The 23,108-nt window shown below is 35.4% G+C and overlaps 2 protein-coding genes across 2 annotated transcripts; one reads left to right on the top strand and one right to left on the bottom strand.

Annotated features, from left to right (window-relative positions):
• Positions 1-10,935: 10,935 nt before the first annotated feature.
• Positions 10,936-14,347, bottom strand: LOC131658203 (uncharacterized). Its single transcript, XM_058927526.1, has 12 exons — positions 14,336-14,347; positions 13,197-13,322; positions 12,848-13,088; positions 12,647-12,737; positions 12,420-12,547; positions 12,266-12,338; positions 12,033-12,180; positions 11,790-11,947; positions 11,580-11,700; positions 11,338-11,508; positions 11,196-11,252; positions 10,936-11,109 (listed from the first exon to the last, which is right to left on the bottom strand). The coding sequence occupies exons 1-12, from the start codon at positions 14,345-14,347 to the stop codon at positions 10,936-10,938; spliced, it is 1,500 nt and encodes a 499-aa protein (XP_058783509.1).
• Positions 14,348-14,854: 507 nt separating this feature from the next.
• On the top strand, positions 14,855-16,165 carry LOC131658204 (uncharacterized). The gene has a single exon (XM_058927527.1). The coding sequence runs from the start codon at positions 14,855-14,857 to the stop codon at positions 16,163-16,165; it is 1,311 nt and encodes a 436-aa protein (XP_058783510.1).
• The last annotated feature ends 6,943 nt before the right edge of the window (positions 16,166-23,108 follow it).

Genomic DNA, 23,108 nt, shown 5'->3' on the forward strand with positions numbered 1-23,108 from the left:
TTTCGATTATAAAAAGTCAGTTCACCGTATTACAGAACTGGCGACTCTGCTGGGGACGCTTTCGAATAAAAGAGGGGTTACCTTAAAGTTTAGGATCACTTTAATTGTTTGATTTGTTTGATTTATCTTTAAAGGTTGTTTTGGATATTCTGCTGTGTGAAAGATCCTACACCCGGATCTAGTGTACCTTAGGTATGTGGCATGAGACCAGGGAGGCTGTACGACATGTATCGTTATGGTTGAACTGGTGGCCACCGTTAGTGCGACGCTTTGGTTTGTCCTGATGGCCCTTGAATATGATCGAGGAGACATTTGGCTACCGCGTGGTGTCATAAGCACTAATTCGCCCTTAGAATCCTAGTTGAACTTGACTTTGGCCTATAGGAAGTAGCGAGATAGCTGGCTTTGGATTCCTGACTGAAGCCGGTTGATACTCGATGCTACACTCATTGAGATTGGACTCTAGGGATGCTTTTGGCTGGCCGATCGAGTGCCATGTTAAGACAATGCCCGCGAGAAAGATCAGGGATATGAGCACCATAGAACCCGGTTACTATTCTAGGACAGGTTGAACCAACTAAACGTCAGTGGGGAGGGTATTTACCTACGAACTTCAAGCATGCCTTTAAACTTAAGGACACCTGTGTGACTTGCTTGTTAATTGTACATGCTACTAACCCATCTATTTCCTTGCAGGAATGGTTTGTAGGACTCATTCGTCCTTGTTACCTCACGCTTTGCCTGATGCATTGCATAACATCATGACATCATAACATCATAAAATTGTATGTTAACTAACCCTTTCAAGGATCTTAGGGATTTGGAGCGCACAATTTCAGGTACTCTTATCAAGGACTGAATTCCTAATCAAGGGGCAAGAGGATTTATTTTCCTCTAGCCACATGTCTCCTAATTCAGAGACGCTGTACCTATTAAGGGGCAAGAGGATTTATTTTCCTCTAGCCATGTACCTTCAAAGTCAGAAGTTCCCGAATCAGAGGCTATGACCCACTGGATATGGTGAGCTTGATTCCCATAGAAGAACATCCAAAAATCAGAGTTCTTCAAACGAAGAAGCGACCAAATCATTTTTTACGTTGCTAACTAAATTTCTGGAGATCCTTGAAAATATTGCATCTGCATTCATAACATTGCATCACCGGTTTCCACCACAGGTTTCTCACCTCCTCGCTGTTTATTTCAACACAAATGGATCTCGAGCAATCAGTCAAAAATCTTCAGGCTCAAAACAACCAATTCCGAGAGATGATCTTTAACTTGGCCAAGGGGCAAGAAGAATTAGAGGCACTCCTATTCTTGGGGTACAATTACAATGCGAGATGCGCTTATTATTCGAACAATCCTGGTTATGGTGTAGAGGATGGTAGACCGTTGAAGCGTGCCATTAAAGATTTAATCATGACACTCAAATCAGAAAAGACCACGACAATGAAGTCACGACAACTGAGTCACGATAATGGAATCACGACAACTGAGTCACGATAATGGAATCACGACAACGAAGTCACGACAACTGAGTCACGATAATGGAATCATGACAACTGAGTCACGATAATGGAATCACGACAACAAAGTCACGACAACTGAGTCACGATAATGGAATCACGACAACTGAGTCACGATAATGGAATCACGACAACGAAGTCACGACAACTGAGTCACGATAATGGAATCATGACAACTGAGTCACGATAATGGAATCACGACAACAAAGTCACGACAACTGAGTCACGATAATGGAATCATGACAACTGAGTCACAGCAATCAATTCACTCATATGATCCAGACGCTCAGGGCAATCGAGCCAACAAATTCTAACACCTACTATAAACCCAATGCGAGGTGCGCGTACCATTCCAACAGTCTTGGACATTACACAAACAATTGCTGGACATTAAAGAATAAGATTCAAGATCTGATCAATGACGGAGAAATCAAATCCAACCCTCTTGAGACTCCTGCGGTGATCGCCGCTCTTATGCCTAGTCATGACAAGACTGATTGAGATCTAGACGGACGAACTATTGGATCATTAGATCTACTTTCATGTGCAATTTCTATTCTGTTTGTTTAAACATTTGACTCATGATAGACATTATCTGTTTTAATAATCATCATCAGTGCATTGCATATGTTTGTCTTGAATAAATTATTTCGTTATCACTCATTTTTAATTATGTCTTTATTCCGCATATGTTTTTGTGATATTCAACTCCTGCTAAGCTGTAAGCCTTCTGAGGGAGGATGACGAAAGCGATACCGCAACCTCACACAGTATGCTTTTGAGCGGACTATGCTGACGATGTACAGGCCTTGTTTCAATTCCTAAACATTGGAGATATAAGGATGTTAATCCCTCGTCAACCCCGTTGAGCCTAAGAAGTAGAAGATTTTCTTGTATTAATTAAAACCCTTGATCATAACCTGGGGCAAGGTAGTTCTCAGTTAATTTGGCTGTGCATTCTATTTTAAGAGAATCATTTAGTACACCTTTCAACAAAGTTTCAATCACAAGCATTCATCCGCACACATCAAAGAAGTGTTGGAGATGTCAATCAAAAGACAATGACGGTTCATCAATCATCAAACAAGGCAGTCAATATCTTTCAAAAAAATGGAAGAAACATATATACAAAGAAAAGCCTGCTAAGTCAAAAAAGACTTAGGCAAAAATCAAGGCGTCCCGCTGACTGTAAGCTCAAAAGAGACAGTTCAGGCAAAAGTTAGGGATATCAAAAAGATGAAAAAAGAAGTCAATAAATTCTTGAACAACTCAAAGTTGTGACTACCAAAAGGAAGAAGTGACTGCCATCTCAAAAGTTCTCTCTGCTTATGAACCATCATCATTATCAAAGGTGCAAATCCAAAAGTCTCTTGGAACCTGAATGCGTAAGTTAAATTAACTGAGCTTAGGACTGAAGATCATCACGAAGAGGGGTGGGTACAATCAAATTTTGAGCCTTTATCCTTTGTTTCTTAAACCGTGAACCAAGCCACGTTACAACCCTTGAAAGTCCTAACTGAAGCATGGTTAGTTCGAAAGCATACTGTCACGACAAAGGTATCCTGACTCCTTAAGGTTTACCACAAATGCCGAGTTGATATCACGTTTTACAAACATCACATTGTTACAAATATCATGTTTTTACAAATATCACGCTTTTACATCTTTTGTTTTAATGTTTTCCAAAAACTCAAGACAGACGTATGCATTGCATCTCATGAATTCTTTATTAAACATATTCTGCTACATAATTTCAAATGTTAGCATCAGAAAGAACTTGCAACAGGGTACAACTAATGACTGAAAGTTATCCTGACAGACAAGATTACTCCGAGAAGCAATGTCTCCTACGTATGCAAGGGTCATGGCACGTTTTGCCCAATCAATCTGGGGCAATCAAGTCAAGATTTCGAGAATCTCTCAAGGATGCCAAAACAATCAGGAGCATGCATCCAAGTATATCTGAAGCTACTTCCCAATCAGCATGGGACATTGTCCTTGGCCTATGATTACTCGGGGCATGACGCCCATAGTGCACATCTCATAAAGTCCTCGCGAGGCGAATCTTTCCAAAGTCCCTACAAGCAGGGGCAAATCTATGCAAGTCCAGTTCAACATCTTGATCAATACTCAGTGGCGTGTCCTGAATCAAGTAGTAAGTTACTATGATACTGGGGGCAACTTTCAAGACACCCACATCTCCCCACAGAGCCACGTTCATAAGATCATATCCCCACAGAGTAATCATTAGGAAGATATCTTCAAAAGTTCTCGTCTCGATAAAGACATGGCTCCCCAACAGAGCTTACATCTTCAACACTACCGGTCATCCAACATGTTGCTCTTCTCCAACATGGTTTATTAATATCTCTAAATCAGGGAACATCAAGTCACTGATCATCCCAAAGCAGAAACCATAAATCCCCAGCTGAGCATCTTCAAGACAAGACCAGACAATAAAATCACAATGATACAGAGATTTATTTTCTCAACCAAGACAACATAAATCATATTCACATATCATAAATCATAAACATATTCATACAACTGCATACATTTTCATACATAATACATAATGCATCGCGACAAGTGCGTACATAACATGCGAGGTTCTCATTTATTTTGAGAATCCCGTCACATAAACGCATTACATGCATCATGACATGGCATAAAAAACTAACTTTACCTTTTTCAGGTTACTGCTACAGTCAAATAAACATTATCTACCTTCAGATCTAAGTCGATACCTTGGACGGTTCCTTAATGATCTACCTTTGGAGTTAAGTCGATACCTTGGACGGTTCCTTAATGATCCACCTTCAGAGTTAAGTCGATACCTTGGACGGTTCCTTAACAATCTACCTTTAGATCTAAGTCGATACCTTGGACGGTTCCTTAATGGTCTACCTTTGGAGTTAAGTCGATACCTTGGACGGTTCCTTAATGATCCACCTTCAGAGTTAAGTCGATACCTTGGACGGTTCCTTAACAATCTACCTTTAGATCTAAGTCGATACCTTGGACGGTTCCTTAATGATCTACCTTTGGAGTTAAGTCGATACCTTGGACGGTTCCTTAATGATCCACCTTCAGAGTTAAGTCGATACCTTGGACGGTTCCTTAACAATCTACCTTTAGATCTAAGTCGATACCTTGGACGGTTCCTTAATGGTCTACCTTTGGAGTTAAGTCGATACCTTGGACGGTTCCTTAATGACCCACCTTCAGAGTTAAGTCGATACCTTGGACGGTTCCTTAACAATCTACCGTTAGATCTAAGTCGATACCTTGGACGGTTCCTTAATGATCTACCTTCAGATTTAAGTTGATACCTTGGACGGTTCCTTAACGTTCTACCTTCAGTTTTAAGTCGACACCTCAGACGGTTCCATAAACAATCAACTTTTCAAAATATAAAAGCGGTAACCTCGGACGGTTCCGTAACGATCGACACTCAAACAACTACTTCTCAACACTTCAAATTCAGATATAATCTAACGTACGATTCATTCTGACTTTCAAAACTTATCAAGATAGATGGCATCTTTAAGCCCATCTCTGACAATACTCTGCTCGGATGGCATCTTTAAGCCCATCTCCTACAAGAAGTCCCTACTTCAGCTGGGGCAAATTTCTGGGTATTCTAGTGTTCAATCCTCTTCTACCTTCAGATTCCGACAGGCACACAAGCCAATCTACATCCTCAGGTACAAGAAGATTGAACAGGGGCAGCTGTCATACCCCAAAATTTACCCATCATATTTAATCATATTTCAATCTATCTGACTTTCAAATGCACAAAGATATACAAGAAGGCAGCATACAGCCTCTCCTAAACAACAACCCTCAAACTAGGGTTTTGATCCTCTCAAAGTAAAATCAGCTTCTGACACCTGAAGTGGACTACATGGCCTCTCATATGATTCAAAGTGTCCTCTGTGCCAAGTTTCAAGTCCTGATTCAAAGGATTACTTAGTCAATGGCCCAAACGATCGATAATCGACTGGTTGACCTAAAGTCAAACCACAGTCAAAACTTCTGATTTTTGGTCAACATCCTCATTATGAAGTATCATTTATCATTTGATCAAGTATTGATCATGATTCATCAAGAAGAGTCCAGAAATCAACAAAACCTAAAGTTTCTAAAATTAGGGTTTTAAGGAGAAAGTCAACCCAACTTTGACCAGCCATAACTTTCACATGGAACATCAAAAATTTTCCATCCAAAGCTCATTTTGAAGGAAATTGAATTATCTACAAATTTGTCTCTCACATGCCAAGTCTAAAAATTCTTCATTTGAGAGATATGAGCCAAAACATTACAGGTCCTTCTAAAAAAATCGCAAAAAGACGTTTTTTCTCAAAGCTTATAACTTGAACATGGTATACTCAATTGAGATGAGACCAAAATTAGGTTGTAGAGGACACCTAGGGCTTTCCAAAAAGTCCTATATCATCTCCATGTGATTAAAATTGAAGGAGATACAAGGCTCAGAAGTTGGTCGATTCTCAAGAAAAACTCAAAATCCTAATTGCACAATTTGGTGTTTTTGGACTAATGGGCCTAAAAGATGCATTCCAAACGTATCCATGGAACTTTTGAGTATTCCTAAACTAATTGTTTTATTTTTATAGTATTTATTTTATTTATTTGAATTTTAATTCATCTAAACAATAATAAATCATATAAATATGAAATAATTAGGTTTTAAATCAAGGATTTGACTTTACAATCAAATTCAATCATCAAAATACTCCTCATTTAAGGGAAAAAACGTGTTAAATAAGGTTGGAAGAATTGAATCAAGATTCTATGCAAAAATAGAAAAAAAAATTAATTATATAATTTTCACCAAAATTTCTTTCTCTCCAAGAATCAAAGTATCCAAGCCCATTATGTGACCTAAATTGCTCTATATATATACTACAACATGCTCAGCATAAGGGGACACGTTTTGCAGCCAAGGGAATAAGGATTCAAAGCTTCTAAAGATCTCACAAACTAGGGCATAAGGTTTCTTCATGTGCAGCCATTCTCCATCAATTCCAAAAACATATTCGTGCTCCTGAAGGTCCCAGCAATCAATCCATACCATTACACGAAGCCAAAGCATCTCAGAACGTGTCCTCCAAGTCTCGTCGGTTTGGTAAAGTTCTTAACTTCGATTCTGTTGATTCATGCAGTACTAACGGTTTTTGATTGATTGTATGATCGCATGATGTCCAATAGAACGGGTTTGAATCATTAAAAGCAAGCTTTAACGTGTAAATCATGACCTGCCATTGTTAGGGCATGAAGGGTCTCCTCTTTCGTTTTCATGTAAACACGCCGTTTTAGGCCTCGAAACCATCGCCATTGAACTCGCAGCCCCCTTTTTAGGTGGTCTGGGCGGATTTGCCTTGTTGTTTGCTCGTTTTGCAGGTGTTAGAGAAAAGCTTCCACCGGAGAAGATGGTGGACGCCGTCGCGTGTGGCTGCCGGAAAAAAGAGACTGCATGCATGGCCCACGCGCGAGATTCCCTTTGGCCAGTCAACGTTCTTTGATCCTCTCTCCTCTCCCATTGGTCCTCGCGTATACTTGTGGGGCCCAGGTCTGAATTCCATTTGACTAGCCCATTTAATTTATAATTTTGAATATAATGTTTCTTGGTTGTCTTCCAAACAGCAAACAAGCGAAGTGCCTTTGGTGGACAAGGAGGATGTTGTACCATCAGTGCAGGGGTTCGATCCTCACTTGTTACAATAATTTTGTTCAATTTTCTCTCTTATTCTTTGCCTATAGATCCAGTATTCATGGCCAGCGAAAGCTTACCATGCACCCTCAAAAGTAGACCACCAGATCCCCCATGATTGGATCCTACGCATCTGAAGAGAGAGGCACACCATGGAACCTCATGGGCGCATCACACCATACTAGAGCTAAGTTTTTTTCTATTTTTTTTATTATTTATTTTATTTAATTACATGTTTCCTCTCTTTTTTTAGCAAACTATTTTCTTCAGTTTTTATTAACTAGTAATTATTATTTTCTTTTCCATAAAAACACATTAATTAAAATAATGTTTTATTTTAATTCTTAATTTTAATCGTAAACTCATTTTTTTCACAATTTTACCAATAATCGTTTTTTAAACCATAAAAATTATTATTTTTGTATAGAATTTTAATCAATTATTTTATTTTGGTTTGTTAACTTCGATGCATTTATAAATCCTAATAGCCTTAGGTTTACTGGTAGGTTTGTCCATTAACCTTGGTTAACTTTTATCCCTTTTGGGGTTTGCCTTGCCATTTTGCTTGCCTCAATTATTACTCTTTTAGTTTTAATCTGCCACGTTATAATTGTTGAACTTTAATACACTAACCTTTATTTTCTTCATTCTTAAATTTTTTTCAGGTTAATCAAAGGTTCTTCAGCCATGCGCCATCAATAAAAAGCTAAGTTTCTAACTCTCTCTTTGTTTAATTATCGTTTTAATTTTTATTTTGCCTTTTGCCCAAAATAGGGTTTATTCCAACCGCCAATGAATTTGTAATGCACTCACCCTTATTTTATTTTTCCCATAATTTTCAGAGTCAATTGAGGGTTCGAGGAAGATCAAGGCATTCGAAGACGTTCATACTAATTATTGATTTCTCTTATTTTCTGTTTTAATCCCCCATCCCCGCAGGTGTTTATTGTAATAGCGTAGGAATTTATTTTCTGCCTTTAAAATTATTAATTGCTGTGGTTAGTAATTTAGGGAGTGATAACCATGAATTGAACATAGATCACTAATTTTTACAAGATAAATATCACCGAATTGAACCACGTGATTGTTGCACCCACACACCTTTAGGGTAGTCCCTCTGGTTGCCTTGTCGCCTTATTACTTATTATTGTTGCCTTGTTGCCTTATTGATAATGCCTTAAAATAGTCAAGTCCCTCGATTCCGAGGATACCTAAAGCAATGTTGCCTTCAAAGTTATTGAAACTCCCTCGAGGTTGCCTTATAAAGATAATTGTCCCTATTGCTAAGGTATCCTCGCATGATGCCAAAAAAGATAAAATGACTATTATATCCTTCCCTTAGACTACCTGCCCTCTTTATGGCAAGGGACAGTCTTATGGCGAACGATACTCTCGATGACCCTTAACATCCAATTGAAAGACTTCCTGCCTTCTCATGGTATGGATAGACCCTTTCACCCGACAGACTAAAAGAACAATTTTTCAAACTTAGGGTAGTTGCTACTAATTGCTTGCTCTAAAAACTCAAAACTCTTTTCCCACTCTTTTCAAATCAAATTCAAAAAGACTACGCTTATTTACAAGCTAAAGTTCTTCTTCAAAGTTTTTACTTTTCACACCTCATTTTCAAGCATTTCAAATAAACAAAGTGAGCCAAGCAATTAAGAGCCCATGGATAACCATGGATACAAAGGGCGCTTTACACCTTCCCTTTGTATAACTTACCCCCCGAACTCAAAATCTTTTTAAAAGGTCTTTTTCTGTTCTTTTAGCCTTTCCAATTGGATAAAATAAAAGTCGGTGGCGACTCATGCTTAACCGCGACATTTTCGATTATAAAAAGTCAGTTCACCGTATTACACTGACAATGATTACATTATTGTTACAAAACCTGATGGTGGTGCATTGACCATTACAGCTTGATTGTCCATATCTTCTTCATCTTCGTCCATAACCATGCTGTCGTCTGAACTCCAACCTATGGAAATTGATACATGCAAAGTTAATTAGAAATTTGTTTACTGTTTAAATTCATTGAGAATGTACATTACCATAAATAAACCATACTCTCTGACGAATCATCATGCATATTATCCTCTTCGTTGTCATCTTCAAAAAGTTCATTGATTTCGGTAGTATGTAATGGAGAGTTTTTTGAAGATGTAGAACCACATTCACCAACAACGTTATCAAATCTATTCTTTAAATTCGTCCCTCTCATATTGATGTTCCTGCAAGTAAGGACTCTTGGACGTTTTTTATTCAACGAATTTGCAACACTACTGATCACTGAGGAAGCATGAGTTTTCTGCAAAGTTGTTATAACCGAATTGCTGGAACTTGGAATGCTCTGAGAGATGGTAGAAAATGGAATTCTTGCATGAGCATTATCATGTCTACTAATTGGGGTAGTCTTTCCTACATTCTCCTTCTGCAGTCCATTCAATTTCTTTGCTCTCTTGGATTGAAGTTGACGTTTACGATGAAGTCTTGCTTCTGCTGATCTTTTTTTGCTTAACACACTGCTAAACCATTTATCTTCAAGAGCCTTTTGATTCTGATCATCCATATTTCTGCTTATTTGATTTGTTTAGACAGATTTTCGGACAAAGACTTGGTAGGAATATAAAGCCATAATATATGTATGTTTAAGTTATGTGGATATGTAATAATTATAGTAGGAATTGATATTAGCAATGATGCCTTTGTTTGGTCCTTTACTTTCATCTGCACGGTTAGCATAGTCATTAATTAATCTCTTTCATACACAATTTTGTTTTGATATTGTAATGATTATCATTCTTGGCATTACACGTTAAGTGTCATTAAACATCCAAAGCATGATAGAAAAGCAATGATGATTGTTTAAAGTGTGAAACAAACTTAACTTGTCTAGTTTCCAAAGCATGTAATAAATGAAATGAGTGAGTAAGTGGCTTGAGTAAAAAAGGGAGATTATTGAAAATATTTCATGAATAAATAAAAACTATTATAAGTTTAGCAACAAAAATAATGGAATAGCAAAAGTTATATTGGTTGATGAGAATATTTGTTTTTGAAAATGTTAATAGGAGCATGATTTAGTAATTCATACAATATTTAAAAAGAACCCTAAATATGCAAGAAGAAAAAAATGGTTCAAATTAAACTTGTATAATGTGATTATTATGATTTTGTAAATAAAATATATAGGTTGATTGTCAGATGGTTAAATTGTTACATAACAAATTTAAATAACAATATATCACCTTCAGCATATATTAGAATCATATTATGTAAACTAATATGATTAAGTAAAAGTACAATTGGATTGGGCAAAAATGTAAAACTATCTAACATCCATCTTGTCCAAAAGTGATAAACAAAAGTAGATATAATTTTGAAACAATACAACCCAAAAAAACTGTCATAACACTAAATTCAGAATAAGACATTGAATAAAATTGAACAAAATAATTCCATGGCAATCTCGAAATTGAAATTAAATAAAATGCTTGAATACAAAAACTACATGTTGTCCAAGAGTGAAAGGTTTGTTGGTACAAAATGCAGTACCACAAAGTAAATAAAACAATACATCCCATAAATTTAACAACCAAAAAACAGAAACCATAGGATTATAAGTTCCAGCAAATTAGATATAGGATGCATAAATTAAAAAAGTTGATGAAGTCTTCAAGCATTTGGTTCAATCTTCACTTTTTTGGGTGGTTTGGTTCCTGAATATTGTGTAAGTCCTAAAAGCTGACAATCCGATTCTTCAGCATCAACAACATGAGAAACACTCTTTGATGGGGTATTGGCCAAACTCTTGTCAGGATCATTTTCTCCAAATGCAGATAAGGACTCCTTCGAATGTAATAAAGAGATTTAGTAAAATATGGAATAAAATACATGTTTTGCATGAAAACATTGCAAATTATCAAATAACATACCATGGAAGTATCAACATGATCAGCAACAGCATTTTGAATGGGAGGAAGACTATGAGCCTGTATTATACAATAGGATATTATTAATACAGTTGGATTCCAGTTAATTTAAGATATTCAAGCGGATTACTATAAACTGAAAAACCTCATCAGCAATATAATCCTTTTCAATTTGACTGACAAATTCTTCATCATAAGAAAGCTTCCAAACAGATGCTTGCCCAAAGGTTGGTTGTACTTTAGCTCTCAAAGCCATTTTCTTTTCCAATAACATGTCAAGCTCGTCAGGATAAACCATGGGATCATCTTCACCATTCTAAAGTTGAAAAAGAATGTTAGAAACCATATATTATACTATTTTACAAAGAAACTAAATTATTAACATACCTCTAACATTGATTTATGCATGCTATCAGCAGATTGTCCTATAATCTGCTCACAGTCGGCATCCCAAAATACAAATCGGAACTTTGATTCACCGTCATAAACATATATATCAACTTTGTACCTATTACATAAATACATATAGGTATAATTTAGTGATCTTAGACAAAAAGGGTTAAAAGGTCATAAATAGAAATAATTATAACAAACAACCTTGGTATGAGTTTGTGAACATTTTCGCCACATACACACTGGTATGGATTGTTCAAATCAGTAGCATTCACAGAGCACCTTGTGCAACCATAGTAAAACCAACCATGCTTGGATACATAAAATTTTGTGGTAGTTCCAACAGTAACACATAACATGTCCTAAAGATAAAAATAAAAACATTACAAATACATATAGATACTTGGTAATAACTTGAATATACATTTACGAATTTCTGAGTTATACTTGTTTAATTTTGCAGAATTGACTCAAAGGAATGCACTTTGCCTTATGAACAAATTTTTCAAGTATTGTAAACTGAGATCCACCAGACCAAAGAGACATAGATTTGGCAGATTGCGAAGGCTTTTGGGATTGCTCATTTGCAGGCAACCTGGGAATATTATAATAAATCCATGTTATAAATTGGAATCAACATGCAAAACTAATTGAAATAAAAGACTGCCTAATGTTAATACTTTGACAAAAACTCAGAAATCTCCTGGATGTCTTCGTTGATTAGCAGCTTTGAACCACTCCATGCATTGGATACTGATTGAAGAAAAAAAAAGTTTACAACATTGTTGAAAAAATGTGATAAGGCAAACAGCAGAAAAAAAAATAAAAACAAACCCTGGGAATCCTTGATCATTGCATGGGTTAGTATGATAACAATAGCACCCGTGTTAGTTGGGTCATTATAATAATCCAAAAACTTAGTACCATAGCTCTCCCATAATGTGCAGTTAATAATGTCACTGCTGAGATGTTAAACCAAAAAGTGGGTTAAGAAAAATTTACATTGAATCATAATAATCGATAAATAAATACTGAAAGAGGATTAAGGGGAACAAATATACCTTAAATCTTTCAGACTGAGGGCCGCAAATGTCCTCTTTCCTGGAGTGTTTGACTGCATATTGTTTATCTCATGTACAACACCTATAATATCTGCAAAAGAGATCAAATATGGCAAATGTTATAAGTAAATGGATCCTTATAAGAAGTAAAGCGTGCTTAATGTTTTTTTCTACCTTCAAGTCTGTTAAGATGACATTTGCCTGCATTAATTTCGCAAAACTCTTTGAAATAATACTTCAGAGGAGGAATATTTTGTACATCCATATGTTTCATGGTCGTACCACCAAGGAACACGAATTTCTTCGAATGGTCACACAGCTTCCACTGAAAATCGTTATCAAATACAGTACCGTTGTTGATTATGCAAGTCATATTCTCTTGAATTCTTGATTTCCACTTATCTGTATGATCAGCCCGAATCAAAACTTGAATTCGATCACCCTGACAACAAATGTAAAATATGGTTAATCCCAGAAAACGCTTGCTAATAATGAAAAAATGCAAGATTAAACGAAAATGAAATATTTATAGCGCAGCATCCATGATAACCATCTCCAGATGTTCAGCACCCTTACTGTTAACAACGCTCCATAGATCAATAATTCGAACAGCCAATCTCCATGTCTCCTTCTTGTCGCTGATGTCTTTTATGCAGTCAAATTTATGACTCATATTCTGCAGAAATGGAAAAATAGATAGCTTAAAACAAAACTCGTTTAGAAAAACAACTAACAGTGTGGCATGGAGGATGTATCGCAAAATCTACGCGAAAAAGATAAACCTAATATTGATGGGCGGAAACAGGAGAGGAAGATAAGCCAAATGTAGGGTTTGGAGCCTGAAATCAAAAGCCATAATATATATAGAAGGATGATAGAAGAAGTGAAGTTTTCTTGAGCAACCAAAGAGAAAAAGCGTGCAAAGGGTTTTGCTGTATTCCATGCAGATTTGCACAACTATCTACAAAAGCATGACAATAATATTAATTATGGAAAAGAAATTGGACAATTGAAAAGTAATGCAATGATTATGGGATACATATTTTTAATTAAATTATTAAGGATTATGCAATTACCGTTGTGTCCCCGATTATCACCCTCAAATTGGTGATTAGAGGGTTAATGAGAGGAATTCATATGTATTGTACTTTATTATATTAAAAGTAGATTAGTAAAATATTATATTTTATTGTTTGAATTGATAAAAAAAATAAATGAACTAAGCAACATGAAATGCATTATATTCTATTTCATTCAATTCTTCAATTTTCATTTTATTTAACTTAGAATATGTATAAAATTAATTTACGCTTAATTGCACTTTTAGTCACTCTATTATGCATTTGTTAACTTTTTGGTCCTTCTATTTTAGAATTCGGAAATTTGGTCCCTCAACTTTGATTTTTAGAGGATTTAAGTCCCTGTTCAAATCTAAGTGGAATTTTTGATGACATGGCATACATTTTGATTACGTGTCACATGCCAAGTTACATTATTTATTTCTGATATATTTTAATGATTTTGAAAATTACATAATATATTATTATTTCAGAATAACAAAAATAAGCAAATATTATTTAGGTTTCCTAATTTATTTAAGTGAACCCTAATTGGAATGAGTCAATTTCAATTCCTTGTAATACATCATCGTTGTTCTTCAGAAAACCACCACCCATTCCAGAAACGCACCCTCTTCGTCATCGGTGGTATTCAAAACGTTATTGTCCATTAAGCTCGTCTCCTACGTTCGGCTTTGTCTCAACTGTCATCAAGCTTCTGTGATTTCGCCCTATTTCGCCTGAACATCATCTTCAATGTCAAATCCAACATATGTATTGAGGTAAGTGGTTGTTGTCTCAACTGTTTTTTATTAAGGTTTTGCGCCATTTTTGTTTTGCTGAATGAGTTGTTTTAAGTTAGGGTACTGTGTTGCGCTATTTTGTTGGTATTATTTTAGCATAAAATTCTGTTGGTGGTCCCAAATTTGTTCGATGAGTATTTTATTACTATGTTCTGTTTGTGGTCCCAACTCTATTTCATGAGTATTTTATTACAAAGTTCTTTATGTGGTACCAACTCCATGTCCCTAATGGGTGTTTATTATACATGTTTTGTGTAGGCCAGCACTGTCACAAACTGTCAGACTTAGAATACAAACTGTCAAACTGTCAAACTGTAAAGTTGTACGTAGGTGAAATGGTGTCTGAAATGGATTGGGATTGGGACGTTGACTTAATGTCTTATATGGATCTTGAAAGCGTGATTAAAAGTAAAGGATATGGCAATATAAAGTGTCTTTGGTATTGGAACCCTATGTTTACATTTACTCGAGGCCTTCGACCGTTGAATAATGACCAAGATGTTCTAACCTTTATTGAAGATGTTAAAGGACATAATATTGTCGATGTTTATGTTGAACACCCAGTTGAAATACCTGATTTTGTTGAAACGGATGAAGTGAATGTGGAGGATGTGCAAGCTGATAAAGTGAATGTGGAGGCTGATGAAGTAAATATGGATGATGCGCAAGCTGAAAAAGTGAATGTGGAGGCTGATGAAGTGAATGTGGAGGATGTGCAAGCTGATAAAGTGAATATGGAGGAAGATGAAAGTGAAACAGATCCTAATCATGAGCCTAGTGATGAGGATGTGGATGAAAGTGATATTGACTTAGGCCCTGATGTTGATGTAGATTGGACAACAGTGTTGCCCAATGATCAAACTCAGAATTCCTTAGGTCATAATGTAATTTCTGATAACGAGAGTTTTGATTCAGATGAGCTTCAAACTCCCCCAAAAAGTGATGTTGAAGATGAGACTGAGAGGTTTCCAATTTTCAAAAATAGCAAGAAATTTGAGTTAGGCATGATGTTCAAGGATAAGTTGCAAGTTAGAGATGCCATAAAAGAGTATGCAATGGATAAGAAGAAAAATGTTGTCTTAAGAAAAAATGACAAGAAGAGAATGGTTGTACGGTGCATGGAAGGTTGTCCATTTAATATGCGCTTTAGTATGAGGACCGACAATCTATTTTGGCAACTTGTTAGCTTCACAAATGAACATAGTTGTTATCAGACACCAAAGAATAGACAAGCAAAAACAGATTGGTTAGCTCGTAATTTTGTTTATACATTACGACATAGTCCTGACATGAATACTAAAGATTTGATTGCAGAAGCCATGCAGAAATGGGGTGTGAAGTTATCAAGTGACCAAGCTTACAGGGCCAAGAGGAAAGCAATGGAGCTGATTTACGGGGCTGGTCGTGAACAATTCACACATTTAAGGAGGTATGCTGAAGAATTGCTCAAATCAAATCCAAACTCGACGGTTAAGATACAATGTGTTGTTTCCGATTGTGGTCCTGTTTTTGAGAGAATTTATGTGTGCTTGGAAGCATGTAAGGCTGCATTTGCAACCACATGCAAGCCACTTATTGGGTTAGATTCATGTTTTTTAAAAGGGGACTTTGGAGGTCAATTAATATCTATTGTTGGTAAGGATGAAATAACAAGATGATGCCAATAGCATATGCAGTCGTGGAAGCGGGGACAAAAGATTCATGGCAATAGTTCATAAAGTTATTACTTGAAGATCTACAATCCATTCATCACAAGTTCTATGGATTTATCTCCGATCAACAAAAGGTATGCTACTTTAAGTTATTACAATATTGTTTTACATTAAGTAAAAACAGTATGTTATTGCAATGGCTGAAAGTTGTTACAATATAGAGTATTACTTTATGTCAAAACAGTATGTTATTGCAATGGCTGAAAGTTATTACAATATAGAGTATTAGATTATGTCAAGGCAGTATGTTATTGCAATGGTTGAAAGTTGTTACAATATTGTGTTACTTTATGTCATTACAGTATGATTTACAATATTGTGTTACAATGTTTATGTTATTATAGGGATTGGTACCAGCCATTCTAGAAACCAGTTAACATGTTTAACATAGATTATGTGTGAAACATTTGTATGGTAATTGGAGAAAGAAATATCCAGGGCTAGAAATGAAGGAGGCTTTATGGAGGGCTGCTAGGGCCGCAACTATACCTGGGTGGGAGAGAGCAATGAATCATATGAAAGAGCTCAATGTTAAAGCTTGGAAAGACATGATGGATGTTCCTGCAGCTTGTTGGAGTAGATCTCATTTTAAGACAGACACACATAGTGACTTACAGGTAAACAATATGTGTGAGGCATTCAACAGAGCAATTTTGGAGTACAGGGATAAACCAATCATTTCACTGTTGGAAAGAATCAAACATTATTTGACATTAAGGATTGCAACTCAAAAAGAATCTTTAGGAAGGGTCAAAGACATCATAACTCCTAAAATCCAACAAGTACTAGAAAAAACAAAGAGGGAGACTGAAGGATGGAGTGCAACATGGCATTCAGATGATGATTTTGCACTTTTTGGAGTGTCGAATGGTGTTGAAACACACGCTGTGAATTTATTGCAGAAGAAATGTGGTTGCAGGAAGTGGGATCTAACAGGGATACCTTGTTGTCATGCTATTGCTTGCATATGGTTTAACCAAAAGGAACCAGAAGAATATGTATCATCATGCTATGGGTAATTTACTTCATTTTCATCATAACCATACTATAGGTAATTTACTTCATTTTCATCATAACCATACTATAGGTAATTTACTTCATTTTTATTGTGAATAGGAGATCTACTGTGATGGCTACTTATAGCCATGTCATCTTGCCGACAAATGGCCCACAACTATGGGTGAATGACAGAAATGGACCAATCTAACCTCCAGTCATGAGAGCTATTGGCCGCCCAAAAAGGAACCGTAACAAAACAAATGATGAGCCAAGAAGCACACACACTTTACCAAGAAAACTTCAAACGGTGAAATGTCAAAATTGCGGAAAGATGGGACACAACAAGCGCACATGCAAAGGAAAAGGGGCGGCTGAGAGAGTAATACCGAAAGGTGGTAATAAAAAAGTGAAGACAAAAGGGTGGTGGACAGACAGTTATAGAGGGAGGATCACAAGCTCCAAGACCAACTCAAGAGTAGAAGCTTGATTCCTATGTTTTGTTGATGTATTAGTTTATGTATTTTGGTATTGTACTGTTAAAATTCTGGTGCTCGAATTAGTTTAAAATTCTGTTGTCATACCGTATCTTGTTTACGTATTTTGGTGCTTAAAATTCTGCTGCTGGTGGATATTCAAAATTATGCATAACAATTGGTTATTTTGGTTTATAATTGTGCATAATTTTGGTTCTATTATTGGTAGTTATAATTCTACATAATTTTGGTATACAATTATTAGAATTGGTATACAATTGTTAGAATTGGATAGCAATTATTATACTGCTAGTTATACAATTGTTAGAATTGGATAACAATTATAATGTTAGAATTTGATAAAATTCTGCATAATATTGGTTCTATTATTGGTAGTTATGCTGCTAGTTAGAATTGGTATACTGCTTGTTAGAATTGGTATGCAATTATTAATTGGTATACTGCTAGTTAGAATTGGTATGCAATTATTAATTGGTATACTGCTAGTTAGAATTGGTATACAATTATTAGAATTGAATAACAATTATACTGCTAGTTATACAATTGTTAGAATTGGATAACAATTTTACAGCTAGTTATAATTTTCACTAATGTATATCAATTTTCATAATGGTCATAATGGTTATAATGGTTATAATTCTGCATAACAATTATAACAATTCTGCATAACAATTTTACTATTGGTTATAATGGTTTTCATAGAAATTACACAACCATAACAATTCTGCACAACAATTAATAACAATTCTGCATACAATGTTTTACATTTCACTAATTCAGAGAAATTACACAACCATAGAAATTACTCATAAGTATTTTTGACAAATACATCGATAATACTTCATTTGAAAATATGTGTTGCAACTAAGGCACACACAAGAAAAATTACAAACACAATAGACAAACCCAAAAAATAACCCATAAACTTTATCTTCATTTTCAACAAGTCTTCATTTTTCTGTGTCCCTAATTAAATCCATAGCCTCATCATTTTTGTTCTTCAAATATCTAATCACATTTTTAGAATGGTTGCTCATGTCTTCATCAACCCATTCAAAATAGTTGCATCTTTTTTTCCCATCACCTTAAAATTACCACAACCATGAAATCTTCTTCCAGGATTCTCATAAGTCCAAGATGTCATCAATGGTGATTCAAGTCCACACCAACATCTACTCCCTCTTCTCCTTAATGTTATTCTTACACCGATATTATACACCAATACTTACACCAAACATTGTTCACCGTATTTATACGGTGAACAATGTTTTTTAAAATAAAATAATAATATTTATAATTTTTTTTAAAATTACGAACGACACTATTCATATACGGACGTACATCAATCAACTTCATTACTGCATTAATCAAGTTTTCACACTGTATTAACCAAGTTTGATGACTGCTAAAAATTATTTTTAATACCTGGATGTTGCATTAACCAACTTCATTACTGCATTAACCAAGTTTTTACATTGCATTAACCAAGTTGGGTGACTGCTAAAAATTATTTTTAATACCTAGATGTTGCATTAACCAACTTCATTACTGCACTTACCGAGTTTTTACACTGCATTAACCAAATTTGAGTAATGCTATTCTTAAACCCATGAACATCACTTTACAGTAGTCATCAAATTTGGTTAATGCAGAGTAAAAACTTGGTTAATGCAGTAATGAAGTTGGTTAATGTAACATCCAGGTATTAAAAATAATTTTTAGCAATCATCAGACTTGGTTAATGCAATGTAAAAATTTGATTAATGCAGTAATGAAGTTGGTTAATGCACGTCCGTACATGAACAGTGTCGTCCATAATTTTAAAAATAAAAAATATTATTTTATTTTAAAAAACATTGTTCACCGTATAAATACGGTGAACAATTATTGGTGTAAGTATTAGTGTATAATATGAATGTAAAAATAACATTACTCTTTATAAAAAGACACTCTTCTAGTAAATTTACCGAACTTCTTAATAAAATTGTTATTCGCTTTCATTTAATTTGTAAACTATGGAGAATAAGAAAAATATTTTTTATAACTTTGAAAAAAGTTACAAGTGTTTTGTTAAATAGGGTTTTGAGAGTGTTGTTTAAAGATTATAAATAAATAAAGTATTTATTTGGATGACAATAATTTAGGTTATAAATTAAGGGATTCAATCTTAGAGCATTTATATATTATTTTTTGGAATGTTCTTTTTATTCTTATGGTATGTCTCACACTTAAAATTTAAAATTGTTTTTATTATGTTTGGAGATATATCTCCAACATATATAAAATGATAAAAATTTGTCTTTTCCATATTCATTTCATTTTCAACAAAATATGATCTAGAGATGCATCTTCGTAAATTATTTGGGTGTATGTAAACATACACATCTGAAATACTCTTTATACTCAATTGTGGTGTTTTTATTCACTAAATTTGATATAGATCATTTAAGCTAGCATATTTTAGATCCTGATTTAGAAGGAAAAGACATGCATTAATTTATTCAAACATAGTACACGATTATGAAAAAAGTCATATAACTATAAAAAAAAATCAACCATATATAAGTTGTTCCAAAAATACAAAATAATTGAACTAAACAAAAACCTATTGGGTGTGTCTAATACCTTGACATTTCCTCTGCTTGCACTGTGAGGCAAGATTTATATTGGTTCGACGTTATCATCCTTGCATGCACCTAGTTTAGTCCATCGAATGTTTGTTCTTCCACTATATTTGTAAATTTAGGTTTCAGTTACAATAATTCAATTAAGATAGAGATAAACTATGAAAATCCAATTTATCTTCTTTAGGCTTCTTGACTTATCTTATATGCAACAAGCTCCCCAACCACTTATGATCTTCACTCTATCACCGTCTTAAAACTTTGGCGCCAAAGGGAGCGGTCCAAGGATATACATGCCTCACTGGTAGAATGACCGAGGTGAGGTCATCAACTGGAGGAACTCTGTAGGGGTGTGTTGAAGGTCAACATGTCTCTGGCACTGATCACATTTCCTAATGAAAGCATTTTTGTCTTTCATTAATGTGGGCCAGTAATAACCTGCTCTTAATAGTTTATGGGCGAGAGCTTTTCCGCCAATATGATTGTTGCAAGCTCCCTTATGGACTTTCATGAGAACCAAAGTGATGTCGTTATCGTTCAGGCATCCCAACATAGGAGTAGCCCTCTGTATTTTGCAAAGCTTCCAAGAGAGTAGTGTGTACTTGACAACTTTCCTTAAGATATTCCTTATTTTTCCCTCGTCAAGTAGGAGCTTGCTAGACTGCAGGTAGCGTAGTATAAGAGACATTCAACTAGACTCGGGGATGAATTCCACAAATTATATTTCCTATGTCGCAATGTTAGGGGAGGCAAGAATCTCATGTATGTGTTTACAGTGATTTCTGGTAAACAACCGCTAGTCCTCCAAATTCTATACGTTTGGTAACTTACAGGACGACTAGTTTGATCATATGACATGTGTCTAAGTGATGTTATCTTTATAATTGAATTCATATTTTGTATCTACTTTGTTTGACAAAGGTATTCAAGGCTTTTAGAAAAGTTGTGATATGTGTAGACAAAAATGACTTTGACTATGAATTCTAAGTAACCAAAATAAAAGGTTTCAAGTTAAAGTTTACAGGAAAGTAAAAGAACATATAAAAAGGAAGTAAAAACTTAAAGACTTCAATTGAAATATAAAGGAAATCGACAAAGATGTATAAATGACTTGAATTGATAAAGTAAAAATAACATTGAATGTAATAATGGTGTTACACGTACATTCTCAGCAAACTCTTTCTCTTACGTTTGGTACTTGAGTATTTTTGAGTGATTTTGTACAAATTAAACACCCCTGAATCCTAACATTAAGACTCCTATTTATACTAATTCGACCCTAACGATCTCTTCACATAAATGTGACACGTTCGACATTTCAAATGCTTCGATCTTCTAAAGCTTCCACGCACCCTTCTGGCCAAAACGAATTTGTTTGAATTTCAAATTTTCCCGCTCAAAACCTTGAAACGATCCAACGTGACTTGTCGGAGCGTGTTTCCAAATATCTGAAATATTCTAAGTCTTTAATTCCTTCGACTTCAAAGGCATTATTTTGGGTTCCACTTCGACATAACATTAAGTTTTTCATAAGAATGAACTCATAAATGGCCTTATGAAGCCATGTATCATGCTATTCTTCGAAACACGGTGTCCTTAAATCGACATTAACTGCATATCAAAATCTCTAGCTAACAATATGATCATTCTATTGAACTGCCCAACCTTTGAGGTGGCTAGCTTTGACAAGAGGTCCGCCCTGAAGTTTTGTTCGCGGGATACGTGTTTTACTTTAAAATAAATGAATTGTGAGGAGAGATTGTGTATCTTATTAGATATTTTATCAACATAGGCTCTTTGACTTGATAGTGTCCTGATACCTAGTTGGCTACCAGTTGAGAATCACTTTTGGCTTTTAATTTGGTAGCTTCTATTTCCAGGGCGAAGATTATATTGGCAATGAAGGCCTCATATTCTACTTGGTTGTTGTTGGTAGTGAACTTGAACTTTACCTTATGCTTAATAACTATCTCGCCTTGTCCTTCGAGCACTATTCTCGCACCAAATCCTTTTATGTTGGAAGCAACGTCCATGGATAAAGCTCATTCTGAAGGTGGATCTTCTTCGACGAGTGAGTTAAGTTCGGCTATGAAGTCAATCAAGGCTTGAGTTTTTATGCTTCATCTCAAAGTGTACTAGATGTCATATTCCGAGATTTCTACCAACCAAGATATCGCTCTTCCTGCCATGTCGGGCTTCTTCAGTACTTAATAGATAAAATAATTAGTTTTCACTAGGATGACATGCCCTTGGAAATAAATTCAAATTTTTCTTGTTGTCGTGACAATGGCTAACACGAGCTTTTTAATATTCTGGTAGCGTGTCTCAGCGCCCTCGAACACTTTGCTCATGAAATACACATGTTTCACTAGTTTGTTTATTTCTTGGACAAGGATTGAACTCATCACCTGCTTTGTGACTGAAACGAAAAGGAGCAAGGGTGGAACTTCTTTCAGGTGAGTGAGGATCGGGGCAATGTGAGGAACTCGTTGATCTCGGCGAAAGCTTCATCATACTCGGTTGTCTATTCGAACTTCTCTTTGTTCCTTAGGGCGACGAAGAAGAGGAAAGTCTTATCGCCCACGCATGAGAGGAAGCGAGAAAGAGTGGCTAGGCGTCTAGTAAGTTGTTGCACTTCTTTCACATTGGTGGAGCTCCTCTTATCAATGACCGTCTGGCATTTATCTAGATTGACTTCAATCCCCATCTCCATTTGTCAAGTCCTAAGCTTTAATCCTGCATGACATTATGTTTGGTTGTACTTCTTTCTTA

This window comes from Vicia villosa, linkage group LG3, assembly GCF_029867415.1.
Source record: "Vicia villosa cultivar HV-30 ecotype Madison, WI linkage group LG3, Vvil1.0, whole genome shotgun sequence".
Lineage (NCBI taxonomy): Eukaryota > Viridiplantae > Streptophyta > Magnoliopsida > Fabales > Fabaceae > Vicia > Vicia villosa.

Coding starts and splice junctions, on each gene's coding strand:
- LOC131658203 (XM_058927526.1), bottom strand. Junction 12,738..12,847: donor GTTTTGCGAAATTAATGCAG/GCAAATGTCATC, acceptor TCTCTTTTGCAG/ATATTATAGGTGTTGTACAT. Junction 11,253..11,337: donor AGGATTATATTGCTGATGAG/GTTTTTCAGTTT, acceptor TGTATAATACAG/GCTCATAGTCTTCCTCCCAT.
- LOC131658204 (XM_058927527.1), top strand. CDS start 14,855: ATGGATTGGGATTGGGACGTTGACTTAATGTCTTATATGGATCTTGAA.